This window comes from Aythya marila (assembly GCF_965140915.1).
Source record: "Aythya marila genome assembly, chromosome: 22".
NCBI lineage: Eukaryota > Metazoa > Chordata > Aves > Anseriformes > Anatidae > Aythya > Aythya marila.
Window position 1 is genome coordinate 7,069,055 of NC_139063.1, and position 16,070 is coordinate 7,085,124.

Genomic DNA, 16,070 nt, shown 5'->3' on the forward strand with positions numbered 1-16,070 from the left:
TCTCAGAAACTTGCACAGCTGACAGCATAGTGAATTTTGACCAAACATAGAAGATGATTTATTCAAAAGGCATCAGAAGGAAAATGAGAACGGTGAATATTTTATTTCAGGGCTTTTCTTACTGCATCTCAACAAGGAATTATCTTCTTGCTCACCACATGAAACTGGTAACCTTTGAGAAATAAAGTCCACAGTATTTTCTACTGCCTTTTAGCTCCAAAAGCTGTTCTCATCAAGATACTCCCTAAGTGCTGTCTTCTTTGAGTTGAGACTAAGCCATCAGTCTGCCAAAAATGCTGCCTTCAAACAGTCTGCTTTTTACTCTCACCATTGCAAAAAAAAAAGCTGCATGACAAACACATTTGCAACTTCTTTGATCTCATATAACAATTCCTGATCACTGTCACTGTCCTGGATTACGACAGTGTCAGCCTTTAAAAATTAATGTCTTCCGTAAAGACAATCATATGTTCCTTACAACAGCATCCACAAAAAAGTTCACATCATTCAGAGACTAGAGAAGCTCAGACAACAACTTGTTGCTGTTTTTTACTTCAGCATAAAGGTAAATTGTTTAGGTCCTCGAATGCTACAATACAGTTTAATAATTCAAATAACTGTCAAGCAATATTTGCCATCTAATTTTAAAATGCTGAGAGTAGTGGTATCATTGACTTATGGTGACATTTTGGCTTCCTTCAGGTCAGGCAAGAGTAAGTGCTTTATAATGTGGTTTTTTTTAAGCCAGAAGAATTAATTTTTTCCTCATACACAGAATGTCAACCTAGCAGCAGGCCTGGCATGACAGATAACTACTGGATAGAAAAAAAATTGATACAGTAGAAAAAGAAGAATAAAACCTTTGTGCCCATGCAGTTCTCCAGAATACCAGACAAAGTAACAAAGAAGTAGTTTGTATTATCTTTGAGTCCCTTTATCTTTTAGAAAGACAAACACAGTGCAAATGGGACCAGACTTCTATATAAAATTTCAAAACCTGGAATCCACAGAGTTGTTTTCCTTTGATGTTACTTCCCTCCATAGGTAAAAGAGAACAGCTATGCCTTTACCAGGAAAGAAGAGTGGAGATTTTTTTTTCAGCAAACCCATGATAAAGCCTACTTCAGAATACTTCCACGTGGTTTTCATAGAATCATCACAGAATGCTTTGGGTTGGAAGGGACCTTAAAGACCATCTAACTCCAATCCCTCACCATGGCAGGGACCCCTCCCACCAGCCCAGGTGTCCCCAGCCCCATCCAGCCTGGCCTTGGGCACTGCCAGGGATGGGGCACCCACAGCTCCTCTGGGCAGTCTCACCACTCTCACAGTAAAGAATTTCTACTTTGTCTGATCTAAGCCTTCCCTCTTTTAAAAAGACTTTTGAAAAGAGCTGTCACCTCTCTTCGCTGAACAGTGATTAGTCATCTGTTTTTTCAAATGATACAGGTACTAAATACTGAATATGCATTCGTCTTCCATGCTCATCTTAAATCAGTCATAACTAAGGAAGAATTTGTTAAGCTCTGTCAAATATAATAGCGCAAAACAAACATCATGGAAAAGATGTTAGTATGAGACTATTTTGTAAAATTTTCAAAATGGAATTACACATCATAGTACGATATTTATAGAAAAATAAACCATCACCCAAGGTTTAAAGCTGCCATACACTTTATGTTACATTCCAGTTGATGACTTTCATAGAAACAGATCTATCAGTATTTAAATCGAAGCAACACAAATTTCAAGTCTCAAAGGAAGCTCTTGGGATGAGAATAGATAGCTAGACATGGAGATCTCTCAAAAGGAGAAACCCATCTTCTGCAGAACTGAAAAACCATTCAATTGCCCCTGACATTAGACAAGCCATATTCTTAATCCCAGTAGTTTATCTAAGAGATGAAGAAAAATCCCAATCAGATTCATCACAATAGTAGGCTGTTTTTCTAAATACAAATCTGTTTTTTTAGTTATATAACCCAGTTAAGAACTGTCCGGTGACATCCTGGGAAAGACAACACAGCAGTAACTGGTGTTGTGTAGATCAAAAGGACACCATACACTGAAGAGCCTACAGTGACGTGCTGTGTTTTCTCACCTCCACACTATTCTAAACACCAGGTTTGTGTAATGCATTAGAATAGGAGGGAAGCTGACCCCTTGCAGCAACACCTTAGCTGAAGCTCTAGATGTGGCTGCAGGAAGGAAGAAAAGATTTGAAGTTCCTGCCTCAGGTGCTGGAGTACCTTCAGTCACAGCACCCACATGAGCTGACTTAATCACTGCTAGAGAAGGGCCACCAGAGAGAATACTGCTGAAGAGCTGCTTGTTTTGCTTCCCTTTAACAAATTAAAGGAAAAACTTCCAGAGAAATTAGGATGACAAAAAAAAAAAAAAAAAAAAAGAGAGAGAATAAAATAAGGATAAGACAAAGGAAGGAAAAACTGAAAAATGCCTCCCTCAACTTACAACTAACCAGCACATGCCACTGGTCATGGTTTGGGTGACCAAAGAAAACACAAGACGCTGCAAGAGACAACATTGCCTGGAGTTGGATTGTGCTTGTAGACATTGCTGGGTAGGAGATCATACAGAAACCTCCTGTTTTTAAATTCTCATGTGATTCCATTTAAGCACTCAGAAGTTATCTGTACATCTCCATCCTGACAGCTCCTTTTTCACTTGCAGAGAGGAAATAAAAAATATTCCTATTTCTGATAAGTAAGAATACAGGCACTGAGTTATTCATGTCCACCCTCAGATAAGATCTGCTGTAAATCTTCAAGCTTTATGCATTATGTGACTTATGAATGAGAATGCACTACTTGTCAGGTTTTTCATTCAATTACAAAAAATGTTTTTGTATGTTTTATCTAGTTTTACGTGCAACCATATATAACCTTCAATGCACAAAAGCCAGGACACAGCATGCTTCACTTGCTGTACAGGTACTCCAACCTGCTAACACAAAACGTGGAAACCCTTTTAATAAACTATATGACATAAACTCATTCAACATCTCAATCTTTATAGGGCAAAGTTTTAAGAAGCTATAAATCCTTCAGAAGTCAGCAATTACTCAGGAATTACCACAAGTCACACACATCTGTGATGGGGAAGTGACAGTTCTGCAATCCCATCTGTCACACAAACAACACACAGCAACCAAGCCATAACTGCTGCTGCTGTTGAATGGAAGAGCTGAGATAGAGGTAAAAGCCACAAAAGGACACTGTGCAGTAGTTCTAATGGTTTGTGAACTGCTAGACCTTAACCACAGCCACTTTGTAAATGGTTAGAAGTGGGAATGTAGCTGTGTAATGTTGGTTGTGTGGTAAAAACTGGATTGTGGAACTGCACAACTAAGAAGTAATATATCATGGGGTGATTTTTTTAAAAAAGCTAACTTGATAGCTACATTTTGAGTACATTATACATTTTGAGCTACATTTTAAGTCATTAGTTTTGTAGATTAAGAAAACTACAGTCTTTATGCATTTTTAAAACTAGCTAATTACAAAAACAGTGACTTGAAGTATGTGAATTGTCCTTATTCTAAACAAAAGCCTATCTTATTTGGTATCTTGAATTTAAGATAATCAGGAAGAAGCAGAAGTGAGGAAAAACAAACGACAGAGGCAGGTGACAATTGTAAAATTCTTCTCCTACCAGCTAATACAGTTGACTTAATTGCTAATCAGAAATTACCAGACCATGGATTAAGTGCATAACAGGTGCAGAAGTAGAGGCAGCTCCATATGGAACGAGAGGTCCACCACAACATAATCTGTGTGATGATTTATCTGATTTACTACAGTTATGCTGCATTAAGGACTAGCTCTAGTCTGGAAACAATTTAGCCACACGATGCACTGCAGAGACCAAACCAATAAGGCATGCTGTGCTCCAAACATGCTGACCTCGCACACAAAGCTTCAGCAACTCTGCAGAGCATTCCCAAAACCAGGAATGTCCAGCAGAGCTGATCTGGGTCCAACACAGCTATAAAGCCCAACTAGTCATGGTACTACCAAGCTCAAACACATCGTCTTGGAAATAACTGCACAAGCTCCAGCGCAAACAACAGTTAAATGCATTCAGACTAAAATGTACAGATACATTTATGGATGTTAAGATATTCAAATGCATCCAGAGGAGGGTGCAAGAGCTGGAAGGCATGCCCTATGAGGAGAGGCTGAGGACACGTGGGTTGTGTAGTCTGGAGAAAAAGAGGCCAAGAGGTGACCTCCTTGCTCTCTGCAACTCCCTGGGAAGGGGGAGCACAGAGGGAGATGCCGGTCTCTTCTCCCTGGAATCTGATCACAGGATGCATGGGAATGGCACAGAGCTGCACCGGGAGATGTTCAGACTGGGCATGAGGAAAAATTTCATTACTGTGAGGGCAGTCAAACACTGGAATGGTCTTCCTAGTGAGATTGTTGGTGCCCCATGTCTGGCAATGTTCCGGAGACATTTGGACAGCGCACGCAATAATATGCTTTAATTTTTGGCTAACCCCGAAGAGGTCAGGCAGTTGGACCAGACGGTCTTTGCAGGTCCCTTCCAACTGAAGCGCTCCATTCACCGCCTCCTCGCAAAGCCACCGCAGACTGCGCGAGGCTGCCCTGAGGCGGCGCTACCCACCCCTCGTGGCCCTGCGAACAACCCGCCGACTCCCGGGCGCGTCCCGAGCCGCCCGCAGCCAGCTCCTTCTCCCCGCTGACCCCGCGGAAGCCGCTCCCCTCCCCCCGAGCGGCGGCAGTCACCGGGCGGCTTCAGCCCCGCAGCTCTCGGCTGCTTCCGGGCCCCGCCGTGCTGCGGGGGGCGGGGGCGGCGGCGGCCGGGCGCTGAGTGCCGGGCTCCGCCCCGGCCGCGCTCCGCCAGCGGCCTCCGTTACGCCGGGGGGGGGGGACGCGCCGCCCCCAGGCGCCCCCGAGCCGCGGCCCGCTGGGCCCGCAGGGGCCGGCACGGCGCCGGGGCCCCGCGGAGAGGGAGAGCGGCGCACGGCCAGGCCCCCGCTCGGCGGGCTCTTACCGAGAGGCGGCTCCGCGGCCGGGCCCGGGAGCGCGTCCCGCATCCGACATGGCAGCGGCGGCCCCGCAGCGCCTCGCCCCCGCCAGCGGCGGCTCGACCCGGAACCAGAGCGCGCTCGGCCACGGAAGTGGCGCCGCGGCCCCGAGGCGCCTGAGCGCGGGGCGGGGCCGGGCCGGCCCGGGGCCGGGCACGGCGCTGGGGGCTGCTTCGGGCGGCCGTGGCCGTGCCCAGAGGAGCCCCGGGGCCCTGCCGCTCGGTGCCGCGTCGCGGGAGGGTCCCGGGGTCGCGCGGGCGGGAGTCGGCAGCCCGGAGCCCCCCACTGCTGCGCCGTGCTTCTCGTTCGGAGTTTCGCTGCCGTGGGTGTTATTTGTAAAATAGCGCAAACAGCGCGTCACTTCTTAGCCTGAGCGTCAGAGCAGCCAGAGAGAGAGTGTGGTGTTTGTCGTTGTTTATTATTTTTTTTTTGTCTGGTAGGTGTCTGGTAGGTTTTTTGAGAGCGCAGACCTTTTTTCAGAAGTTGCTTCCCCTGTGAAATTATTTTTCCCTTCCCTTTTAGAAGGACAAAACTTGCTGAGGTTTTAATTTTCACCTTTAGTTCACAGTTCACGTGGTGATTAGAAGGACAAAAAAATATACCACCAAAATCGAAAGGAACACAAATAGGCTGTCAAACCAGCGTTGTCTACAGATACTGAGGCTTTTCCCATAAGGGTAAATACAGAAAGATGACAAGACGGGATCTTAAAGTCCAAAACCCTTGGAAGAAGTATTTTATTTAGAATAATTTTTGAGGATCAATTTTATTGCAAATTAAAGCACTATAATGCATCACTGCTATAAAACAAAGTAATTTCAGGAACAAAAGTAGAAGCTCAGACTGTTTTTTAAAATGCATTTTTACTGACTTAATGGTTGCAACATATCTTTCTGAAGTGTCCTCAGAGTTCTTTCTCCATTTTCCCCTTTCCTCGGAAGCAAGTTTATATTTGTTCTCTGAGGTCACACTTGCCTTACGGTTGCCTTCTGTGGAGCAAAGCATATTTAAAAACAGTAAGTAACCTACACTGTAAGCTCTGCTGTAAGCTTTCTAGGAATCAATAGAAGACCACATCACATAGAATAAGGCCTTCCCGTTTCTTCTAAGAGTTACCAAGCTCAGCTGTTAAGTGAGAGTTAAAGAGTGTTAAATTTATATTTATTATATAAATAAAAGAGTATCACAACGTCAGATGCACTTTTCCTGTCATCAGCCAGTCTCCTATGTAGTTCGAGGAACCAAAAGGTTGTAAAAAAACAAGTAGCTTCCCTTCCCTGCCCTGCCCTGCCCAATTTCCTGTGCTGGATTGAGCAATTTGGGTCAGAAACAGGAACCGCAATTGTCTTGTGATTTGTAACAGAACTCAGCAACACTGGAAAACCATTTTGCCTTAGGTCCCTACTGACTGCAGCAAGCTCTGAATGCGGCTGGCTTGTCTCAAGTGTTTCCTAAGTGCATGAGTTACACGGTACACCACATCACTGTACATTTACTGGTTCACTCAGAAAATGGCCGTGGACTACGGCCAATGGCCAATGGACTAATACTTCATTCATGGTAGGATATCAAGAACCAGTCAGCTTCATTTCTTCACTACAGAAATAAAAAGGCTGGGGGAAGGAAATTATGCACAGCTGCTTTTTGGAATCCTAAGTTTAAATAAATAAAGGTTAAAACTCTTCTGTATTTTTATTCTTTTTTCTTCTCACAGTAATGACCATGCTGACAACAGTCTTCTGTTAACTGGAGCCTCCAAAGTGAAAGTGGATCTCCACAAACACATGCAGTCAGCCAAAAAATACCAAACTTTGTGCAAGAGGGCACTTACTTGCCCAATCTGCAATCGTACAAGAAGCCAGGGCAGACAACAGTCCCCCTTGGACATAATGCTGATTTGGGATAGAGGCTGAGACACTGACAATTTCTCTTCCTTTTCTCGCCTTTGTCCAGTTACATGTCTAATTCAAAAGCTGAGAGCAAAGACAAAAGTTCATAATAGCTGCTCCTAGGCATCTGTGAAGTAAGGACCCCAACGGACCGTGCAAGTATAGGTGCATCTCTCTTCTTTGATGGCATTGTGAGGAACTCCTTGGACTATGTCCCTTCTAGCCACTCAGGAGCTTCTTTGGCTCATACTCTTTACAGAACCATGCAAGCTGCTCAGAAAAGTTACTCAATTATGATAGCAGCTCTGTGTGTTCCTCCAGGTCTTTCAGAAACCTCATACAGGTCAGGCACTGGATTCTTTTTGGGAGCTGGGTGGGCAAAGAACAAGGGATGGTGCTACCTGAGCAGCTGCTCACTGCAGGCACTCGATGTGTTTCTTTCAGGCATATTGCCTGAGCTGTTGTCAGTGCCCTCAACCCAGTCAGAAAGTGCTTTTCTCACAGATTATTACAGGTTCTAATTCTGCTAGATGCATGTGATAGAAGGAATCACAGGATGATTGAGGTTGGCAGCGACCTCTGGGTCTATCTGGTCCAACCCCCTGCTCAAGCAGGGACACCTAGAGCAGGGTGCCCAGGACCAAGTCCGAACAGCTTCTGAACATCTCCGAGGAGGGAGACTCCACAACCTTTCTGGGCAGGCTCTTCCAGTGCTCGGTCACCCACACAGCACAGAAGTGCTTCCTGATGTTCAGGAGCATCCTCCAGTGTTCCAATTTGTGCCTGTTGCCTCTTGTCCTTTCACAAATGAGCATTCATTCTTCTATCTAAGGGATAAAGGGGATATAATATCCTGGTCCTCTGTTGTGTCCCTAAATGCCTTCTCTTGAGAAAAGATGAATGACTGATTCACACTTCCCAGTCTCAGCAATTAGAACCCATCTGACCTAAATCCTAATGGCATCCTCTTGGTGAATGGTGCCCTCAATCACTGTGTCTGTGGTTTGCCTGGAGCACTTTCGACTCCCTTTCATGCTTTTCAGGTTTTCTGAAACATGCTTCTGGAACTTCTTGGTGAGGAAGCAGTAGATGACTGGGTCCAACACACAGTTCGTACTCAAGAGGCACAAAGTCACTTGGTGAGCATCATTGAGTTGCTGGCGCAAATTACGGTTCTCTTTCTGCCATTGCTCCAGAACAGTCAGTGTCCAGGGCAGGTCCACAATGTGATGAGGTACAAAGCTTATGATGAACACCACAAGCACCGTGCAAACCATCCAGAGCGCCCTTTGCTTGACATGAGCACTCTTCCGCTGCTGCCCTGATTTGGAGAAGAGGGTCCTGATAATGACAATGTTCCAGGCTAGGATAAATAAAAAAATGATACAGAAGACGATGCAGATGATGACGTGAATGGCAAGAACAGGTGTAACATTGCTAGTAGAGTCATAGCGCTCAAAGCAACGCGTGTAATTCTTCAAGCCAATTTTCTCCACATTAGTATTATCTTCAAAAGCATAATACAAAGAGCTGCCCACTGTTATGATCCAGATAGCTGCTGATAAAAAGATACCCCTTCTCCGAGTGGTAAACTGAGCAGCTCTAATGGGATTAGTCACGGCTTGGTAGCGGTTGTATGTGATGACCATCAGAAAGGCAACAGAAGCGTAGGTGTTAACGAAAAATAAGCAGCCAGCTACATTACAGAGGACCTTGTGCATGAACCAGTCTCCATCATGGTGATAGTAAATAATCCACAGTGGCATTGTAATCAGGAACAGCAGGTCAGCTATTGTCAGGTTCAGCATGAATATCTTGATTTCATTGAGTTTCTTGGTGTGATAAATACGTCTGAAAATCCAGAGCACGTAGCAGTTGGCGACAAAACCCAGAATGAAAATGATGCTGTAGAATACAGTGAAGAGGTCATAGCGAAATGGAGAGTCTATTGGGGGTGCACTACCTTCAGCACCACCTTTACCCTCTCCAGACATTGTGCTGCTGAGTGGACACGTCTGATGCAGAATTTCCTGCTCTACCTTTTCTTCTTACCTAAAAATATAAAGCATAAAATGACCTGATTGGTACAGTGCCATTGCTAAGCCAAAATCCACCTTTCATTTTCAGCTGCCTGTGACCACAGGAGTTTTGCCCCATGCCCTGGTTCAAGCTGCAGGTACCTGCCCTGTCCAATTGCTCCTTTCTTCTATCCTGTTTCCATGCCATTCTACCCTCTGTGACTTCATCCAGTGTTGTTTTTTTTGCTGCACTGCAGATCTCAGATCACTAATTTCAAAAGAGTTTTCTGTATTAAGGTTCTTACAACAGATAAAATCACTCTGCTCCCAGATAAGTAGACTGAGCTTCTAAATCTTTTACTATAAGCAAACAGGTTTTCCATTTGTCTTATTTTTCCTGTGGCTCTTTCTTAATGCTTCCTAACTTGCCTATATTTATTTTAACCTAGAAATTCCAGAACTGAAACAATGTCTAGTAAAAATATCTCACTAGTGCCGCGTTTCCAGAGTTGGCTTTTATGTGTTTTCTGATTACACTCGCAAAGATTTTGTTTTCTTAGTTACAGTCAATGCAGGGTCAAACATTGACTTCATAGGCTGCCAGACCTCTCAGAGCTCTACTGAGTGAATGATGTGAAAGATGAGTTGCTAGTTCTAAAGGGTGATGTTTTGTTGTACATTCTTGATTCTTAGCTACAGCTATCTTTCTTAAAAGCCTGGTTGTTGTCTAATGTACAATCATTTTGAATTCAGGTTGTCATCAAACCAATCTCTCTCTCTCTCTTTTTTTTTTCTTTTCTTTTTTTTTTTTTTTTTTTCTACCATTTCTGCAATGAATGCGATTGTCAGCAACAGCAATTCTGTACTTTCTTCTGTCATTGAAGCTACTGACAAACACAGTCTCTAATGAGACACTTTCAGGATTTTAATATTAGTAGTCCGCACCTCAGTTAGTATTTCTTCAGATTTTACCTATGGTTTTGACATCAAATTACTGCATCATCAATACTGTATGTGTTCTTGTCCCACATTTGTGTGAGATTCAGTCTAATCCCTTAAATACTTTAACCTGCTTCTTTCCCTATCCAGAGTATGTACATTCCTGTTCTTGGCTGTAGCACCAATGACCTGTGTGGCACTGGACAGGTACTCACCTCTTCTTGATACATCTGCAGATCTGCTGGTTTTTTGCTCCCTCTGAAAGTCATGGGAAGATAACTGACTAGAGCAGGGAAAGCAGTTTGAGAACCACCAGCAAGGGTACGAGGTTGCTCATTCACATCACACTTCCTGGGTTTGTAACTAATTTGAGTCAACAAAGGGTTTGTAAAATGTAGAGCATGGTGATTTACCTTGAGAAAGAGTACACTTTACCACTAGTCATGATGCCTAAATTTATTGTGCAAGTTGTGGTGGTAATGCCAAGTGCTGAACAGTGCAATGTGCTTGTCTTGGTTCTGCCAGCGCCATAGACAGCAAGCTTTTTACCCCAAAGACCACTGCCTCCTCAGAAAGCACCATCCTGCCTCAGAACTTTCTGCATCTTCCCCAGCAGCAGAGACATGAATCCCCAAGTCACCCCCTCTGAGTTGAGTCACTTATGTGCCCATGTGCCAGTGGTTCCTCATTTACACATTTGCAATTTTCCTCTGCAAATAGGGAAGTCAACTCTACATCAAGAACACTCTCTTTCCTCAGAAAACTCTGCAAATGCCTTTGTACTTCTTCACAGCTTTTAGGAGAGGAAGGTGGTAGTCACCTTCCCATGCCTGTCCCTCCTTACTCCTCACAGTTGCTCTAAGGACATGACAACTATAGATGTCCACAACTTGGTGTTGGACCTTCCCATTGCTGCTTGCTGATGGACAGCACCAGGCTTTGTGTCTAAACTCAGTCCTTCAGCTGTCTTCCGTATGAAGAGACTCCAAAGCCGGGGAGTTAACAAGTAACTGTGGCAGTACTAGTAGCTGGCCAGGTGTCACATGCATCTGCACTCTTTCACCTTCATCTCTGCTGAGAACCGCCTGATCTCTAAAAGGTAGTACCTGATCCAGGAGGCTGTAGCCAGGCGTTGAGGATGGCCTCAGGGTCTGGCTGCAGAGGTCTGGCACCTCCCTGACGAGAACAACATCTCAGCTCCTGCTGCCCTGTGGAGACGTCCCAGAGCAGGCAGGGGCCTGTGCTGTTTCCTGTTATGACTTTGATTCGTGCAGGACCCAAAGCAAATCATACTAGTCATCTTATGGCTCCATTTCCACCCCTTCATTTGTGGATGAAGAGTGGTGATAATCACAACATAGTCTTAAATAAATGTCTGTTAGACACGGCTCTTCCACTTACTGAGGCACTATCCCTGCTAAAGGCATAAGCCAGTCGGAAAGGTTTGCATCTCTCAGCTCAGAGGCACACCTAGCAGATACATACGCTTAAGGGAAGGGATGAAGAAAGACTTGTGGGGCCTTTGTGTTTTATACACTATTCTGATGTTAGAATAAGAAAGAAAATCAAGTCCTAATTACCTATGATCATTAGAGACCTTGTGGTTCTTTCAAATCTGCCTCCTAAACCCCCAGTTCTAAGTAGCTGCCAACTGCAACAAATAGTTTTGGTGTTTGGGACTGGAATCTTTGGAATGAGAGATGCGCTATCACTGTAGCACTAAACCTGAATATACCCAAAGTAGGTACCTGCTGCAAGGAAGTCCCTATACCCTGCCATTTCTGGTGCTGCACACAGGGGCTCTGGCGGACTTCACTGCTGGTCTTCCCAGGCATGCCCATCACCTGCCAGATTTAGCAGACACAAGCCTGCGTTTCCCCATCCACTGCAAAGCTGTGCACCTGAGGATAGGTTTGAGCTAAGGGGCTGCACTTTGACCAGTAGAAATGAAAGCAAGAACATGCTCTACATTGTTAAGTCTGCTGGAAACCTCTGGCAAAGGTGCAGGATGGGGGACTGGAGATGACAATGCTTATACAGCCCTGGCAAGACTTGGTAGAGCTCATTTGTCTTGACAGTAGTAGATCATGCAGTGTCAATGCCACAGTCCTTCAGGAATTAAAATAGAGAGAACAGATCAGTTGGAAGGGACCTACAAAGATCATAGAGTCCGACTGACCACTTGTCCTGGGTTTGCCTGGGACGGAGTTCTCTTCCCCACAGCAGCCCACGTAGCCAGGACAGCGTTGATACAGCACCAGTGTTTTGCCTATTGCAGGCACAGCATCGGGGCTGCATCCAGCCCCCACAGCCAGCAGACTGAGGGTGGGGAAGTGGTGGGGAGGGGACATGGCCAGGGCATCTGTCTGGAACTGATTAAAGGCATATTCTGCACCATATGCTAACAGGGTCAGCAACAGAAGCTCAGAAAGGGGAAGGAGAAAAATTGAGTTATTTTTCCTTTCTTGCTTGTCAAGCCAGGTATTCTACAACATACAGCTAGAAGAGAGCATGGCACCCTCCCCCTCTAAATTTACTCAATGCCAACTTTACTCTGCAGCCTGAGGAAGTTGAGTTCACATTTTCATGAGATGTCCTCAGCCCTAAATTCTGGAGTACCATACAGGGAATCTCACTCATTCTCTCCCGTTGAAGTGGTTCCCCTTTGCATAAAACACGTAAACTTTAAACTGAAAGAGAGCAGATTTAGATTAGATATAAGGATGAAATCCTTCACAGTGAGGATGGTTAGGCACTATAACAGGTTGCCCAGAGAATTTGTGGATGCCCAATCCCTGGAAGTGGGGATAGGTCGGACGGGGTTTGGCCAATCTATTCTAGTGGAGGTTCCCTGCCCATGGCAGTGGGGGTGGATCCAGATTATCTTTAAAGTCTCTTCCAAGCCAAACCATTCTGTGACTCTATGGTTCTATGAAATGTTCTCCATGTCAGCAGAAGAGAAAAAAAGAGTGGTGGTTGGGTTGTAGGCTGGCTGATGTGGGTCCTGTTCACTGCAGCAGCAGACTGCATTACCAAAATCCTTGGTATCTGTAGCTCAAACCACTGCCTAGTACACTAGTACCTCAACCAATAATCCTAAGCGGTTTATACTGTCAACTCCACTGTACACAAAACTAGAGATGAAAGTAACCAGAGGCACAGCAGAGTGTGGCAGGGATGAATACTTTGCTGGTCCCAGTCTCTCCAATGGGCCATGCTCTCCCAGTAAGGATTTACAGCTACAAGGTGCAAAGACCACACTAACAAAAGCTATGGCATCAGCAAAAGCATTTCTCAGCAGTACCAATAAAGTCTATTTTGTGCTTACCACAGGCAAAGGGATTCAGTGCAGTATGTCCATTTTCAGCTTCAGTAGAGAAGTGATACAAGTCTTATTGAAGGTGCTTGGTCCTCTTCCAATTGTTATATTCTTTGACAAGGGTCTGAAAGGTGCCCACGCAGGCAGCTCTCAAGAACAGGACACCAATGAGAGCAACTGCAGCATGACTGCAGAGTCACTAACGAAGAGGAAATGTGTGACCTCAGCTCAAAGGAAATGAGAAACAAAATAAACTGTAGAGGAAAGGCAATTAACCACAGTGAAGATCTGGAAAGTCCTTAAAGCTGTTTCCTCAAAGTATCTCTGCTTCTGATAATTGTGAAAGTTGGGGTTTTCCTCTAAAGGCAGAATAGGAATCCACTGTCTGTCCCTGTTTGGACCTGGGATTAGCATTTGAACATCATTTTTCCAAATAGATGAATGGCAGAGGCCAGAAGAGTTTTGACTTAAAAACTTTGAGGAAAAGAAGTGTCAAGAAGCTCATATATCTCACAGGCAGACTCATTTCCTAGCAGGGTCTTCTTCACATTTGCGTTGGGAATAACAGACCCAGGAATCCAGCCATTGCAAACCTCCTTTTATCTCAGGGACCTTCAAGCAGGCACTGAGAAACCACAGCATAGCAGATCTTCACCTGAACCATCCGTCTTCACATCCTGACCACCAAGATTTGGGGCAGCCCGAAGACTGTTCATCACAGTAATGCAAATCACTGTGGTGCTCAGGGGGACACCAGTGACAAACAAAGCTGGACACATGGTCTTGGCTGTGCCAGCAAATTCCAAACTGCAGCTCCCATGCTGGGCAGCCCTGGATCAATGCCAGGACATACCACCCTCCTCATCAGCAGGGAAAGGGGACATAGGCAGATGGCACAAGGTGCACAGCAGCAATGCTGTTCTGTGGAGATGCTGACTTTGACCTGCCTGGCCATGGGCATGCTGAGGTGTGCATGGGCATGCTGAGGGCTGTGCAGCATTGGGGCAGCTGGTGATACACCTGCACCCACCCCCCTGCTATGCCAGTGCCTTGGTATCCCCTGGCCAAGGGCAGACAAAGCCCCAGTGCTGATCTGGACTTCTTTGCCTGGGTCAGTTCCTCCCTGGATCTTCTCCTGCACCAGCTCCTGGGGTGCAGGCAGCCTCTCCCAGGGCCATTACAGAGCAGAGTGCCTCGGCGTGGTGCCCTGGGCCAAGCAGAGCCTGGCAACCAGGATTTCCTGTTGCCCTGGGCCCTGCCTGCCCAGGCTCCAAAGCACCCTGGGATGCACAGGGACAGCACAGGCTCTGAAAAGAAGAGTGAGAGCCCTGTCTGGAGCCTCTCATGCTCAGTCACAGGTGAACCTGAGAGCAGCTGCCATATGGGGCCCTTACTTGAATCCCCACAGCCTCAACGGGTGGCACTGAGGCCAGTGGACACCTGAGCCACCCTCCCCGTCCCCGCATGGGTGATTTCTGTCCCTAGGACTGGGTGCACCACAGACATGGCATTTGCAACACAAGGTAGCAATGCAGCATCGGGCAGCTGACACTAGCTGCATGAGCCCTGAACTGCTGCAGGATCACCCTTACCTCCCACAACAACAGCATGAGATGTCCAAGGAACACAGAAGCCAACAGGACCCAAACTCCCCTGGCACGAGGGCAGGGGCAGCACTGCACCAGCATGGGAGACCCTGTCCAGCCTGAGCAGGGTGGACCCTGCCTGGGGCTGCCAGCATGGAGCAGGGAGAAGCGTGCAGCTGGGTTCTGTCTGTGGCAGACCATGTCAGGGTGACCAGAAGGGTGAGATCAGGCTCCTGCATCAATGCTACAGATCTGTGCTGGAATGGAGGCTGCAGCAGTCTCCTTCCCTCCATCACCTGCTTCTTCCCTCCATCCCCCTTCTCTATCAGCTGCTGTAATGTAAAGATGGACCAGGGAATCTAATCCTTCATGTACTGGCCAGAGCCCCATTTATGCCCACACAACTGATTCTGGGAGCTTAAATTAAAAACAAACAAAGAACACTTCAGTGACATTAGGTGTTAGCCAGTCCATGACTTTTGACAGAGCAGGCATTGAGACTGTCTTGTCACTGCAGAAAGGGGAGCATTAGCAAAGGCTATAGCAACTGCAAAACAAAGTGTGCTGTCCTGCTGCAGCCAAGTTCTTAGAGGAAATGAAAGCCCAAGAGGTTTTGGGCTGGGGAGGAGTTCTTACCAGAAATAATTTCTCATTTTTCTGGGGCTGCAGCATTGCCTGTTTCTGCGTATGTGATTTCGAATTCAGTATTAAAACACATCTTTGTTTCAGTGGCCCAGCTTACTGAGTGGTACTGGCAGTTTTTGACTGCTCTGTTCTCAGTGTAATTTACCTCTCATCCAGTCCTAGGGAAGCACACAAATTCTGACAACACTGAATGCTATGCAAGACTAAGTCCCAAGAAAAACAACAACAAGCAAACCTTGAACATGCCTTTACTTTTATGAACCAAACACACAGTCTAATAAAAACAAATATATAAATTTTTTACTATAACTTACTCCCATGTGACTCCAGCACCTCCCTGGGCAACCCGTTCCAATGCCTAACTACTCTTTCTGAGAAGAAATGTCTCCCAGTTTTCAACCTGAATCTCCCCTGGTGCAGCTTGAGGCCGTTCCCTCTTGTACTAAGAGTTTCTGCTACCCATCATACAGATAGCAGAAACTCTTTGGTTTAGGAGATACAGTATTATCAGCAAATATATGGAGGCCACTTTCCAAGAGCAAATCCACATTTTATTAGTGGAGAAAAGCTCTCTGTGGTGTACAGAGTAGCATTTTAGTGGAT

At 45.8% G+C, this 16,070-nt stretch overlaps 2 protein-coding genes across 6 annotated transcripts in view; both read right to left on the reverse strand.

Annotated features, from left to right (window-relative positions):
• Positions 1-5,133, reverse strand: part of EYA3 (EYA transcriptional coactivator and phosphatase 3) — a 61,581-nt gene extending 56,448 nt beyond the window's left edge. For all 5 annotated transcript variants that reach the window (XM_082777724.1, XM_082777721.1, XM_082777723.1 and 2 more), the window contains exon 1: positions 5,038-5,133. The gene's annotated coding sequence lies outside the window, so the exon portion shown is untranslated. The remainder of the gene's footprint in view (positions 1-5,037) is intronic.
• Positions 5,134-5,802: 669 nt separating this feature from the next.
• Positions 5,803-13,688, reverse strand: PTAFR (platelet activating factor receptor). The gene is made up of 2 exons (XM_082777730.1): positions 13,246-13,688; positions 5,803-9,012 (listed from the first exon to the last, which is right to left on the reverse strand). Exon 2 carries the CDS (start codon positions 8,952-8,954, stop codon positions 7,908-7,910), a length of 1,047 nt encoding a protein of 348 aa, XP_082633856.1. The 5' UTR covers positions 8,955-9,012; positions 13,246-13,688; the 3' UTR covers positions 5,803-7,907.
• Between the last annotated feature and the right edge of the window lie 2,382 nt (positions 13,689-16,070).

Bases quoted from the DNA above. Each gene is read 5' to 3' on its own strand.
- PTAFR (XM_082777730.1), bottom strand. From the start codon at position 8,954: ATGTCTGGAGAGGGTAAAGGTGGTGCTGAAGGTAGTGCACCCCCAATA.